Source organism: Narcine bancroftii, chromosome 3 (genome assembly GCF_036971445.1).
Source record: "Narcine bancroftii isolate sNarBan1 chromosome 3, sNarBan1.hap1, whole genome shotgun sequence".
NCBI classification, from domain to species: Eukaryota; Metazoa; Chordata; class Chondrichthyes; order Torpediniformes; family Narcinidae; genus Narcine; species Narcine bancroftii.
In genome coordinates this window covers 352,734,436-352,748,918 of record NC_091471.1, presented here as the reverse complement: position 1 = coordinate 352,748,918, position 14,483 = coordinate 352,734,436, and the positions used below count along the sequence as shown (strand labels likewise).

Genomic DNA, 14,483 nt, shown 5'->3' with positions numbered 1-14,483 from the left:
TAGGTCAGTACAATTATGAATGTAGAATAAATGCCAAAGACCACTCATGAAACCCATTATCTGCACTTACCCTGGTAATTGACACAAGGTTTTGAAGCTTGACATATTCTTGGCATAGAAACTCCCATATCAAGTTCAGTCAAAGTCAGCTCATTCATAAAATATGGCAGCTGTAAAATGTAACATACAAATACAGACAGATTTTCAGAAGTTCTATAATCCCAGCATATCTTCACCATCCATATAGACATTTGTAACATATCCAGAGACACAACTTTTTCTTCCAAGCTAAAGATAACAAATATTCAAGGAAAATGCACACTGGAATACCAGCCAGTTGCTGAAATGCAACACCACATGGAAAAAAAAATCCATCATAAATCGTTGTCTTTCCCCATTTAATACCCAAGAAACAAATTGAAAAACATTCGGCCCCTTGTACCTGTTCTGCCTTTCATTAAGATTATGACTGATCTTTCACTTTTTAGCATCACTTTCTGTTCTAATTACACATCTTTCTCTGACTAGAACATATCAAAGACTGATCCTATAGAGGTCTCCAAGGTAATGTATCCCAATGATTTGATATCCTCTAGGTGAAGACATTTCTCATCTCTGCATTAGAGTGTAATTCTTTACTTGGAGTCTGTGAACCTTTGTTCTTGATATTGAACCAATGGAAACATCATCCCCATCTTGCCAGAATAATTTAGTATGTTTCAAGGAGATCACCCCCCATTCTTTTCAACTCTGGAAGGTACAGACCCATTCTGCTTAATCTCTTCTCTACTCAGAGGACAATTCTTCATCCTAGGAAGCTATCTGGTGAACCTCAATGGCCCTGCTTCAATCACAAACCTTTCTTAGGCAGGGAGATTCAGCCCCACACACAATATTCCAGGTAAGGGTTCACCAGGGTTTTTGCACAATTTTAGAAAGGCACCTTTGTACTTGCATACTTTTCCAAAAAAGGCCAATGTACTGCTTGCTTTGCAAAATGATTGTCATGCCTATATTTTAAATTAGCCATTTCTGTTCACTCATTTTAAAAACAAATTTGAATCTAATTAGTTCTACAAAGCAACTTTGAACATATCTGGACTTGAAAACAATCAAGTAATTGGAAATGGACTCCATTTTGAGTCAATGATGAGCAAATAGCGCTGGTCATCAATTACACTATATGGGTTCAATGGAGGAAACTTTGGCGATTAGAAATCTAAACCAACACAACAACCTCTACAGAGGGCTTAAGGTATATGGGAAAAGGCAAGCTACTGTGGATCTATTAAAAAAATCAGGCTCAAAGATCATTACACAGACATGCAAAGTTAGATGCCAAATGATATAACTAAATGGAACAGAGGGGTCAGGCAATAGATTAAAAAGGACACCATTTTCCAGCTTTTGGAAAAATAAATGCTCGGTACTCTTCTTGCATGCTTACAGTTGGCAAACAAAAATAAAATGGCATTGAAGACACTTCATTGGCAATATTCACAATAGATTGCAATTAATAACCAAAATTCTGAACTTTGCAATAGTGCAAAGAGCTTCAAAAATTGTTTACACCTCATTTTATTTGTAGAAAATTCCAAAAAACAAAATAGTTGTGGCAATTAACTGCTTCTGAATGAATAAAATGCAATAATTTTTTTAAAATTTGCATTTATTTAATAATCTGAATCATTAAAAACTATGAATTTCAAAACCACAAAGACAGCAGTTGGCTACGGTCTTGGGTAAACTTATACCTCTCATTTTGTTCATTTTAGATTGGTCACAGTGTTTGAGCTACCGAAAGAAAATAGACACACACACACACACCGAGACCAGTTCAGTTTATACAAGTCTTTATTACTAAATAGCTAGCTGAATTCACACTACAATATGCAAGCCCTTCCCAATTATACTTATCAATGCCTGGACTGGTCCCACTGCCAAAGCGAGGCGACGACTGCACACTTGTAGTAGGTTGTCTGGGCGTCGGTAGCAGCTTCTCCACCTCCCCGGACCGGGACGTTGGTTGGAATCTTGAAGTTCTTCTTCTTGCTGAGAGATGTTGCCACCTCTCGGAGAGTCTCAAACTTCAGCAGTAGGACCATGGCTTATATTACCCAAAAGTTGTTTACTTACCAACAAAAGATAACTGCATCTCTGGGCCTCATGGTGGAAGTTGGATAATGTCTACTGATTCATATGCATCCCTGGGCCCCATAGTGTAAATTTAGATAATGTCTACTAATTCATATGCAACAAGCAGGTTCTCAGCCTTGCAGAAGCAAAGGCTGCAAAAGTAAGAAACACGGTTTAAATCTTCCATTACATTCCACCCCTTGGTCGCAGCCTGTCACTTATGAGACCTTACAAGCATTTGAGTACAGAAGGAGTGAAAAAGAGAAACTAAAACTATAATAAACACAAAAATAAGCGATAATGCGAGCAACCAACGGAGAATATTGTGGCCCAATCCCCCAAATGTACCATTTACCATGAAAAAGGATTCCAATCAAGGCTCAGACTATCCTTGTGGGCCACAATACCTAGACACTGAAGCTCACGAACAGATTTTGAAACATGCTTAACAATATCAGATATATTAATGGATACATCGGGCCGTGTCCCCCACGGGCAACTCCCTCAACATTACAAATCCAATTGCTGGCATCAAAGCAGCGGTTAAGCCAGATCACCAAGAGCACAAGATAGAGGACCTGGAACAAAGAAGCCTGACATATGTCACTCACGATGCCGTAAGCTTTCAGTATTTAAACAAACTAAACCATCCTGACCCTCAATAGCTACCCACCGAGTATTACCCTGGGCAGGTGTCACTATTTCCCCTTTTACAGGAGGGCCACTACCTGTTGGTGCCACCTATACCTTTTGTCCGACATTCTCTAGCTCGGGAATGGGGGGAAATTACTGTTTTTCCTCTGGAATAGGCTGTAGTTCAAAAGCATGAAGAAGTCGGTGGAAAGGTGTACCTCCCTTCAAAGGGCGATGATTCAAATTGTCGACTGCCTGCTGCAGCACATGGCACCACCCCTTCAAGGTCCCCAATGATGTTAACAAACGAATTTGTTCCTTCAGTAAGCCATTCATTCGTTCAACTAACCTGGCAGCCTGCGGGTAATAAGGAATATGGTGGACCCATAAGATACTGTTGTCAGTTGCCCAATCACAGATTGCCTTCCCGGAGAAGTGCGAGCCATTATCAAAATGAATTTTCTCTGGTACATCATAACGAGAAATTAAATGGTTTAGTCCTTGGATAGTGCTAGCTTGATCAGCTGTCTTGGTGGGAAAAGCAAAAACCAGGCCCGAAAAGGTGTTAGCCATTACTAGGACGTAACGTTTACCCATACAGTCTGGCATAGAGCCTATGTAATCAATTTGCCAGACTGAAGCTGAGCAAGCACCCCATCTTATTCGGCCAGGACTTCACAAGCTGGCATAGTGGGCGTGTCCACACGACCATGCAGACATTGTTCTGATGGATGGGTAAGGCATGTGTACGGGCCCACGTAGCTGATTCTTTCTCCCCCAAATGGCCACTCTGTTCATGTGCCCATCGAGCCAGGGGGACAGTATCGGCGCGGCTGATAGTGGCAAGCTGATCTGCTACTGCATTATGTTGTGCCATGTTCGTCATCGCATTGGTATGGGCGTCAACGTGATATACGGTTATCTCACAATGATGGGAAGCATCCCACAACAGCTGCCACAACTGTTTGCCCCATACTGTGCAGTCATATACCAGCCAGTCATTCTTTTGCTAATCAGGCATCCATACCATTAGTCCATTTGCCACAGCCCAGGAGTCAGTAAACATGGGGGTGATCATGGGGGTCTAGTGGTAAAGTGACCGCCTTCAACTCAGCATGACCGGAGCCACCATCCTCCTCCTCCAATAAGTGAGTTCCTGACCTGGGATGGTAAGCCACTGCCTTCCACTTCTGCTTTCCTTGCCCAACAGTAAACCAGGCGTCCTCTTGTTCTGGTTTCTGTACCATCTCTTCCGTGGCCCCTTGGATCATCGCATCATCAATATAATGGTGAATTGAGAGGGAAGGCGATACTGGCACCGTCTCCAAATCACGGGCAATTAGGCTGTGGCAAATAGTGGGAGAGTGTACATAGCCCTGAGGGAGGAGGGTGAAGGTATGCTGGCACCCCTTCCAGGTAAAGGCGAACTGATCCTGTAAGAATACTGAAGAAGGCATTAGCGAGATCAATGACAGCATACCATGTTCCTGAGTTCCCAGTAGCAATGTTTTCAATAAGGGTAACAATGTCCGGAACTGCCGAAGCAAGTGGTGGGGCATGTTTGTTCAAAAAACGATAGTCAATTGTCATTCTCCAGGAGCCATCCGGCTTCGGGACTGGGCAAACAGGGCTATTAAAGGGCGACGTTGCGGGCCTCACTACCCCTTCTTGCAGAGCATCGAAGGTGGCAGTAATCTCTTCCTGCCCCCCAGGGAGGCAATATTGTGGAATGCACACTGGTTTGGGGGGGGGGGGGGCACCATCACAGGATCCCACTTAGCCCGACCCACCATTAATCTTTTAGTAATAGTCCGAATTCCAAATGCAAATGCCCCTTGGCTAGTATTAAGGGCCGTACCGGCCAACATATTAATACCCAGGATACACTCGTCAGTGGCAGTCACCAGGGCATGTAACCATATAGGGGAAGTGCCATCACCCACCATGGCACGGACTTTTATTTCCTTCGCCAGGGTGATCGCTCTTCCCATCCCCTCTATTCAAAATGTTGGTTACCCGGAATCACCGAGTGCTCCGCACCGGTATCGACCAAGGCCAAATATTGGCGGTCATTACCCCCACCCCAATGGACTGTTAACGGTATGTAGGGCCGTGGGTCCCCATGTATCCACCATATCTCAATGGAGTAGACACGGGGGCCCTGCCCACACCCTCATGCTTTAGTAGGGTTCGGGGGCTTCCAGGCCCACATGCCCCTATTATCCATAATAGTCTTTTTAACCATTTGTTGTATCTCATCACGGATAACTGGAGCAAGAGAAGCTAGCTTGATAGGAGCAGCAGTGGGAGCAGAAGGCACAGTTGGGCCAGGAAGACTCAACCGCTGGGGACGATGTTCCCCTGCCTTCCTCTTATAAAGGGCATAAAGGACCGTAGTAGGTTTCCCATCAATATCACTTTTAGGTACGCCTAACTTTAACAAGGTTAGAAAAAAGTCCTTTCTTGTCAGTCCGTTATTAGCAGCAGACCCTCTCTTTCATCCTGCTTGTCTGATTTAACCTGGGCTGTACGTGAGTGGATTTTACCTCCCAACTCTAATTCTCTAAGCCCAGATAAGGCATGCACCGCCTCAGACACAGGGTGCCCAATTAGCGGACTAGTTACGGACGGAACCAGTCCCCGCACAGTGGGTTGGGCGGAACGAACCAATCTGGTATGCATTCCGGCCGTGAATATCTCTTCATCAGGGCTCCCCCCATGTACCCACAGCCTCAAACGCCCTGCATACAAGGCAGAGGCCAGGGCCTGCTGACAAATTACTGCTATGCCCTCCTCTGGGGTGCCCCAATTGTTCTGCAAATGTAAATCCCAATCTACTGGTGATGGGTATACTCGTAGCAGGGCATCCCTTAGAGTGGCAAGTAAGTAATCCACCTCTCTTCCTCTACCCCGCAGCTCAGCAGTGACCAGGATATCAGTAGTCAATGTTCCTAATCCCAACAATTCCTCAGGGGTTAAATATACATTACCCCCTCCTTGCTCCCAAACATGCAGGAGCCAGGCTGCCAGAGTTTCTCCCACCTTTTGCCTAAATCGATCTCCAATGGCAGCCAGCTCTTTTATAGAGAAGTCACGGATCATTGACGGCTCTTGACCCCTGCTCCCACTTTGGCCCACAGGGTCCTTTGCCCAGTGGACGGGACGAGGCCTAGGCCATCCCATAGAGTATAAGCAGGGGTTCGGGTATTTTCCCCTGGGTCCGCTTGGGAGATCTGGCTATCTATCCCTTCAATCTCTACCCTTGCATCATCCCCCCTTCCGTCTGTTTGGGAAGTCTGCTGCCTTATTGGGCGGGCGTGAACAGCAGGTGGAGCAGGCAGTATGTTAGGCACATGCTGAGGAGTACCTGCATTATTACCATGGTCATCATTCCAGATATTCCCATCCCATTCATCAATTACATCAGGATCATCACCATTCCTCATCATGGCATGAATACGATGTGGATCGGGTTCTATTCCATGCCTATCTTTATCTGCACAGAGCTGCTGCCGGAGTTTAATATTACGGCAGATCGTTTGGACATGCTTATCCTCCCATTCTTTGACTTGGTCCTGACTGGTGCAAACAATCTCACTCATCATGGAACAGCGTTGTCACAGGGCTTCTACCTCCTCCTCTAGTTGCTCTCTCTTACGCTGAGATTCTACTTCTCACTGAACTGATTGTTTCACGTTGAACAGAGTGGCGTAAGGCTGTGGCCAGCAGCTAAAAACCATCCGTCAGCGTCTCCTTTTTACCAGGAAATTTACTTTCTCGAAGGAGAGTGGCAACCCGCTCTCCCAGAGGTGCACTTGATGGGTCTAACTTCTCATCCCAGCTAATGGGTGGTCCCAACAAAGACAGGGTATTGGCCAACATGCCAAACCCATCGTCTTTGGGAGTCCATCCCAGAATCAAGAACTGTTCAGGGCTCACCTCTTTCTTTTGGCGAAACATCTTGAGACCAATCCTGCTCACAGCGCCAATTGTCTTGGGTAAACTTATACCTCTCATTTTGTTCGTTTTAGATTGGTCACAGTGTTTGAGCTACCGAAAGAAAATACACACACACACACACACACACACACACACACACACACACACCCACACACACCCACACACCGAGAGCAGTTCAGTTTATACAAGTCTTTATTACTAAATAGCTAGCTGAATTCACACTACAATATGCAAGCCCTTCCCAATTATACTTATCAATACCTGGACTGGTCCCACTGCCAAAGCGAGGCGACGACTGCACACTTGTAGTAGGTTGTCTGGGTGCCGGTAGCAGCTTCTCCACCTCCCCGGACGTTGGTTGGAATCTTGAAGTTCTTCTTGCTGAGAGATGTTGCCACCTCTTGGAGAGTCTCAAACTTGAGCAGTGAGACCATGGCTTATATTACCCAAAAGTTGTTTACTTCAGATCTTATCTCTTTGAACAAATGATTTAATTATCTTCAAGGTCTCCTGACAGTCTGCGACCAACAAAAGACAACTGCATCTCTGGGCCTCATGGTGGAAGTTGGATAATGTCTACGATTCATATGCATCCCTGGGCCCCATAGTGTAAATTTAGATAATGTCTACTAATTCATATGCAACAAGCAGGTTCTCAGCCTTGCAGAAGCAAAGGCTGCAAAAGTAAGAAACACGGTTTAAATCTTCCATTACAGATACATACATTACAACACTGAAAATATATCTGATATGGTTTGAAAAGTTTTGGAATGAAAAGAATAAGTAAAATAAATTACAATATACATTATCCAGGCAGCATGGGCATAGCATCAGTTGCAATGGCCATCTGAGTTCACGGTCCCCAAAAATGACTAGTTATCAATCTATTGGTTTAAATTCTCTCTGAAAAAAAATTGTGTGGCCCCACACAAGTTGAGGAGCAGCACATTATATTGCACCTAGATTGCCTGTAACTCAATTGCATAAACATTGAATTTTCTAATTTACCTCCACCGTTATCTAGTTCCACTATTTCATCTGTTCTTTATCCATTCCTGTCTTTTAGTATTCACCTCCACCCAAAGTCTTCTCATACAATCGCTTTACTCTATCTTTCCACTTTCATTTCAGTATCCTTTTACATCTTAGTCACTCCCCAGTACTCCCACTGTCCTTTTTATGTTGCTATCTCTCCTTTCCACCTTAGTTTTGATAAAGGATCCCAACCAAAACATTGACTGTCCATTCCCCTCCATGGATGCTGTCTGACCTGCTGAGTCCCTCAAGCTTCTCTTCGTTTGCTCAAGATTCCAGCATCTGCATTTGTTTGTGGTCCTTCCAAGTATTAAAAAATATTCAGAAACAACCTTGTTGAGGTGAAAATATGAAAGCTGCTGAAGCTTAACAGAATCTAGCACACAATCTTGAAGTTTGGCTCCAAGACATGTACTCAATTAACACAATTATTACTTTTCAGGCATACTAAAGTGTATTACCTTTTGAAGTTCTTCTTTCAATGTGATTGCCACTATATTTCATAACTCAAATGTTCGTTGCAACTTTGCATCCACACAAAGTAGACTAAAAATGCCTGCATTACTGAATAACTTGAGCTGCGCAAACTTGCAGAGTGTTAACAGCCAGAAGGTCCCAATGATGAGAAACAAACTGATTTTAAAAAGTGCAAATGTTTCCATTTCAATATGCAGAATAAACAAAAATCCATCTCAAAATCTGCATCACTGCCTTTGAATAAAGTTACAAATAAACTTTGATACAGGTAAACTGTAACATGATTAGCACATACCCTAATTTTGCTGAGTTTCATCTGGATCTTCCGAGATACCAAGTTAGACCAGTATTTTTCACCCAAGAAGTCCCAGAAGATTCGCCCAAGTAATGCATTGACCCAAGCCACTCGCTGTTCTTTGTCCTCATTCTGACTGGTTGGTAACTATATGTACAGGGAGTATTAAATGATTCAAAATGTTAATCCGCATGCATTGTTATAAATACACCAAGATGATATGTCCAATTTTTTTTTACAACATTGGATCAAAATTGCTGCAATAAAAGGAAATAAATTTATAATAAATGGCAATTCTTTTTCTTACCTGAGGAGTGGGACTACCATCACCATTATGGATAGGGCTACAGCTGGGACTGGAGATTTCTTCAGGAACATATTTTGCCATATATACAGCATAGTCTAGAAGCATTTTCTGACGCACACTGGCTAGGAGATCTTTCTGTTTGGAATGTAACATAATTTCTTCAACACTTCCTTTACTGCTGTCCCGACTGTGTGTCAAAATTCCAGATTGGCTATTGTTTCTGCCGTGTGATGGTACAAAACCTAAAATGAAGCATAAGTGATCAATCAAGGGAACAACTAAATTATTCTATACCCCTCACGTTTAACATGTAATCTTAAAAATGTTCAACATGTCTCTGGTTTCTGAAGCAGAAGGGAAAACTAAAGCAAACCCGAGCATGATTACGTTTCCATTATCAGTTGTCAATTACTTGAAATGGGATTGCTCAGTTTAAATTAAAATTTCTGTTGATTTAATGAAATGAACAGGTAACATAATGAAGTGCAGTATTGTGGAGATTAATGTGGAGAATATCAATTGAATAAATCCACTTACAATATAGAAATGACAAATTGGCCATCGACTCCCTTTCTTACATTACCCTACTGGTGACAAGGCCCATCATCTGGATTTACCTCCCTAAATCACCTCTCCCCATTCTAATAGTTACTGAAGAGCATTTAAAAAAAAAAAAATAAAATCAAGCTTTTAATTATCTAATACAACCATTCTCAACCTTTTTTTTGTTAAGGCCCCATTAGGACTCTGCTCAAAGTTTGTAGGCCCCCTTCCCCGTGAAGCAGTCAAGTTTAGTTGGTTTCTTTCAAACTTCTCTCCTACCAACTAATTAAAAAATGTTATGCAAGGTGAAAAGAAAACAAGGTTTTTACTCTGAATGCAACAGCGCATTGTGATTTCAGAAGGAGGAATAGGAAATCATTCTTATTGAACACGTAGAAAAGAAGAAAACTTGGTTTGCACACAAATACGAGACATTAGGGATCCATAACCCCACATCTATTATTGATCATGCTTTAAGGACTTTGGAACATTGATATTAAAATAAAGGTTTCACATGATATAATGTTTTTTAATGTCATATATTTGTCCCTTTTTTCCAGCCACAGAGAGGGGGTACTCAAGAGTATGCACAAGTTGTGTTTATTCCTGCCTCTCAAAATGGAACTTGTCCAATGACGTAATAAGCCCTTGTAAGGAATACAACAGCAGTCAACCTCCCTGCTCTTAAATTCAATCTCTCTGGCAATGAAGGCCAACACTCCATTTGCCTTCTTGATGGCCTCTTGCACCAACAAACCAACCTTTTGTAATTCATGGAGAAGCATTCCCAAGTCCTTCTGCACAGCACCATGCTTTCCATTTAAGTAATAATCTGATCTTCCATTTTTCTTTCCAAAGTGGATAGCCTCACATTTACCAACATTATACTCCATCTGCCAGTCCCTTGCCCACTCACTTAACCTATCTACAATCTCCCTGCAGACTCTACATATCCTCTGCAAAGCTGTTTTTCACTCAATTTCGTGTCATCAGCAAACAGATACACTATACTCTGTCTCCTCTTCCAGCTCGTTAATGTATATAGTGGGCCTAGCACTAACCCTTGTAGCACCCTGTGAAGTGGAACAACTCAGCAGGTCATGCAGAATTCATGGAAAGTAATAGGCAGTTAACAAGTTGGCTTGTGCCTTTCATCAGGAATGGGAAAGACTAGGAAAAGGTTGGGGTGGGGGAAATATGGGGTGCAGCAGATCGTCTCTTTTGCTGAAGGAGGACATCACTGATGTCCTGGAAGGTAAAGCCCACTCCTGGGAGCAGATGTGGGCAAGACAAACAAATTCTGAATGAAGATGGTCATAGATTCTCCTCTTCTAGGAAGCAGCTGTCACTATTCATCTTGTTTATTCCTATCATCATTTTTTGGCCTCAATAAGATCCTCTCTTAATCTTCAACACCAAGGAAAACGGGCTGTTTTTTTACCCCAGTCTTCACAATAACTCATCTTCCTTTATTATTAAAGTTATTGATAATTTCAACAATTGGCAACAACTTTGTAAATGTCTTCTGTACACCTTCCAACTTTAATATCCTTCCTATGGCTAAAAGTTCACAATATTTCAAGTGTGGCCTATACAACATCTTGTCTAACTTCAACTTGACATCCCTATTCTTGTATTCAATGCCCCAAAAGGTGAAGGCAAGAATCCTAAACACTCTCTTCACTACTCTACCTATGTTGCCATATTGTAAAGAGCTATGCACCTGCATCCCTAGGCCCCTCTGCTTCATACAATACTCTTTATGACCCTGTTAATAAGTGTTTTTTTTTAATTTGAACTGCATGCATCACTGAGGCACTCCACTAGTTATGGTTCTCCAGTCTGAAAACTACTCTCTCCAACCACTGACTCATCACTAAGCCATTTTTTAAAAATCCAATTGACTACCTGGTCTCCTATCCTAAGTGCCCTAATCTACCATGGGAGACTTTATCTAACATTTCATCAAAATCAATACAAATAGAGCAACAACTGCCTTACCCTCAACTACCCTTTTTGTCACCTCTTCAAAAAGTTCTAACAGGTTCATGACTCATGATTCTGACACAAATCCATGCTGCCTCTCCTCAAATTTCCCCTCGCCATCCAAATGTGCATAGAATCTTTTGCTTTCAGAATCCTCTCCAGCTGCTTCCTACTACACCACTAATGTTTGATTAACAGGCCAGTAGTTACAAAGATCATCCTTGCATGTCTTTTTGATACAGGTGTCTGAAGGAAAAATGCAACAATAACTTGAGGTCATATGCTCTTTCCACTGTGAATGCAGGCCATTAGTAAAGGCATAGAAATTTCCCAGTGCCACCCCAAGTACTCAATTCTGATAAGAATAGATTGCAATGACAGCACAGGCACGATGAAACAAATAGTTGCCATCAGTCTTTATACTTCCATAATTCTAAGGGAAGAGATTGTTCATCTAATAAGCTGCCTGCAATAAAATCCATCAACATCATATAGATATATATTCTAAGAAAATATCCTTTCAGTAACTTAGAAACATTTCACCTTGCATGCTGCTTGCTCCTGGATTGGCTGGTCGTTTAGTATCAATTTTTGATTTTGAGGCCAAAATGAATCTCCTGAACCATTCCTCTTTTTCTCTTCCAGTCCTCCCAAAGAGGTACAGAACTTGGTCTTTTGGGTAAATCGACTTCACAGAATCTTGTAAACCAGAAGATTTCTTTGCTTCATCAAGTACAGTTTCAACTTTATCAGCAGATAATTTTTCTCCTGTATTTTCTCTTTCTGTATGGGCCTTTGACATAAAATCATCTTGTTGGGCAAGTTCAATGCAAATTGGATATTTTTTATTCCATATTCTTTTTCTGGCTAGATCCTTTGGAACTAAGTTCACCTGTCAAAACAAAGATCAGACTTTTACATTACAATCTCCCATTCGTGCTTCTGAAAAATTATTTTCTATCTTCACTAAGTTTTGGTTATACTATTGGTTACAATGCCCGATAAAAAATTTAAAAATTTTCTGGTCATATTAAAAAAAGATGCCAACTATGGTAGGAGAGGGTGATTGCTAGTGGTGAGAGGGTGGTTAGACTGCTCATCTATGGATGAAGTACACCAATTGCTGGCTTATCTGGTTATAGGTTAATAAGCCTTTAGCATAAATGTTGAAATTAGACCTGAACTGATTTCTTCAAAATCTTAGTTATACAAGCCATAATACGTGGAAACACTGGAATTCAGAATACCCAAAGTACATGATCACAACACGCTGTATTCCATCACTCTCCCTTTTAGAAAAGTTAGGTCTTGTGCTTTGTTTCTCTTTGCAAGTCCCTGTGATGCTGTTCATGATCAAAATGTGAACCCTCGTTTTCTAGATTTTTTCCTCTGTTGTTCTCCAATACAATTACCAACTACTTTGTTATTTATCCAACTCCATTCCCTTTTTCCAAGATTCTTTTTAATTATTTTTCTTCAGTCACCAACAATCAAATCTTTTGAATGACCTTGCATAATCTATGTCTCCAACACTAATTCCTTTGATATTTTACTTTCTTCCCATCATCAAGAAACTATTCTGTTGGGACTCAACACCCCTCTCTGTAACTGGATCCTGGACCTAATAGAAAGACCACAGTCTGTCTGGGTCAGCAGTGGAACGTTACTGGGGCAACTCCTGCTCAGACTAACCATGCGAGGCTCTCATTTGCACAAAACAATATTTTTTTTATTTGCACTGATAAAATACTTGTCCTGCATATGTATTGTTTGTCTATATGAGTGTTATGTTTTTACACTGAGGACCAGAGAACACAGTTTCATTAGGTTGTACTTGTACAATCAGGTGACGATAAACTTGACTTGAACTCATGGCTGTGTCCTCAGTCCACTATGGTTCATTCTACTGACCTACAACTGCATCACCAGATCTGGCTCCAAATTTGCAGATGACACAACAGTAGTTGGCCTCTTCAGCAACAACAATGACTCAAATTACTGAGAAGAGGTGGACAATCTTGTGAAGTGGTGCGAGAGAAGCAACCCGAGTCTCAACATGAACAAGATGAAGGAGATGATTGTGAACTTCAGGAGAACCAGGAACAACCACACATCAATAACTCTGTTGAGAGAGTGGAAAGCACCAAGTTCATTGGAGTTCATTTAACTAGTGTCCTATCGTGGACACTCAACATCTCCTCACTTGTCAAAAAGGCACAACAGCGACTGCACTTCCTGAAAATACTGAAGTGGACAAGGCTATCAGACACTATTATATCAGCCTTCTATAGGAGCTCTATCGAGAGCATCCTGGTTGCCTGCATTAGTGTGGTACAATTGCTGCAGAGGAATGGATCAGAGGTCAATCCACAGGACCATAAGAGCGGCAGAGAGATCACGGGATCCTTCCGCCACCCCATCGGCGTGATCTACCAGGATCATTATCTGAAGAGGGCATACAAAATTACTGAGGACCACTTCCACCCTGCACAGAGCATCTTTCAGCTACTCCTGTTGGGAAAGAGATACAGGAGCATCAGAGCCAGCACCACCAGGGTGAGGAACAGCTTCTTCCCCGGACAGTGAGAATATTGAATGTATAGGTATAACTCAAAACATGAAGCACTATAACATGGATGAAGAAATGAAATAGGGATGAAAAGGAGTCTAGTTACCTAAATCTGTTGAATTTATGATTAAATCTTGAGGGCTGCAATTTGCCTAAATGGAAGACTAGGTGCTGTTCTTGAGCCCAAGTTTGGCCTTACTGGAACAGTGTAGTAAGTCAAAGACAGACAGGCAAGAATGGAAGTAGGTTGTAGAATTAAACTGACAGGCAATTGGAAACTCAGGCCTCAATTTTCAGATCAAATAGAAATTTTTTTTTCCCAAAGCGGTCATCTAATTTGGCCCACTTCCTCCTAATGTAAGTGAGCACATTTTGAGCAGTAAATTTCTAATTCAGTGTTTTTTTCACTCATATTCATGTGGAATAATCATTCCATGTTGGAGAGATTCCCTGTTCCCTCCACAATTTATAATACACTTGTTTTCTGTTGAAGGCTGAATGACTCAATGACTGAAACAATGACTTTCTTTTTCTCTCCATAG

General features: G+C 41.9%; 1 protein-coding gene across 9 annotated transcripts in view; it reads right to left on the bottom strand.

The window, feature by feature from the left end:
• tex2 (testis expressed 2) overlaps window positions 1–14,483 on the bottom strand; it is a 107,759-nt gene that overhangs the window by 39,913 nt on the left and 53,363 nt on the right. For all 9 annotated transcript variants that reach the window (XR_011354826.1, XR_011354827.1, XM_069929800.1 and 6 more), the window contains exons 4-7: window positions 11,916–12,264; window positions 8,844–9,085; window positions 8,537–8,683; window positions 71–170 (exon numbers count right to left, since the gene is read on the bottom strand). Coding sequence is in view for 7 of the 9 variants with exons in the window: in XM_069929800.1 (XP_069785901.1) it covers window positions 71–170; window positions 8,537–8,683; window positions 8,844–9,085; window positions 11,916–12,264 (838 nt within the window). In the remaining 2 variants the exon portion in view is untranslated. The remainder of the gene's footprint in view (window positions 1–70; window positions 171–8,536; window positions 8,684–8,843; window positions 9,086–11,915; window positions 12,265–14,483) is intronic.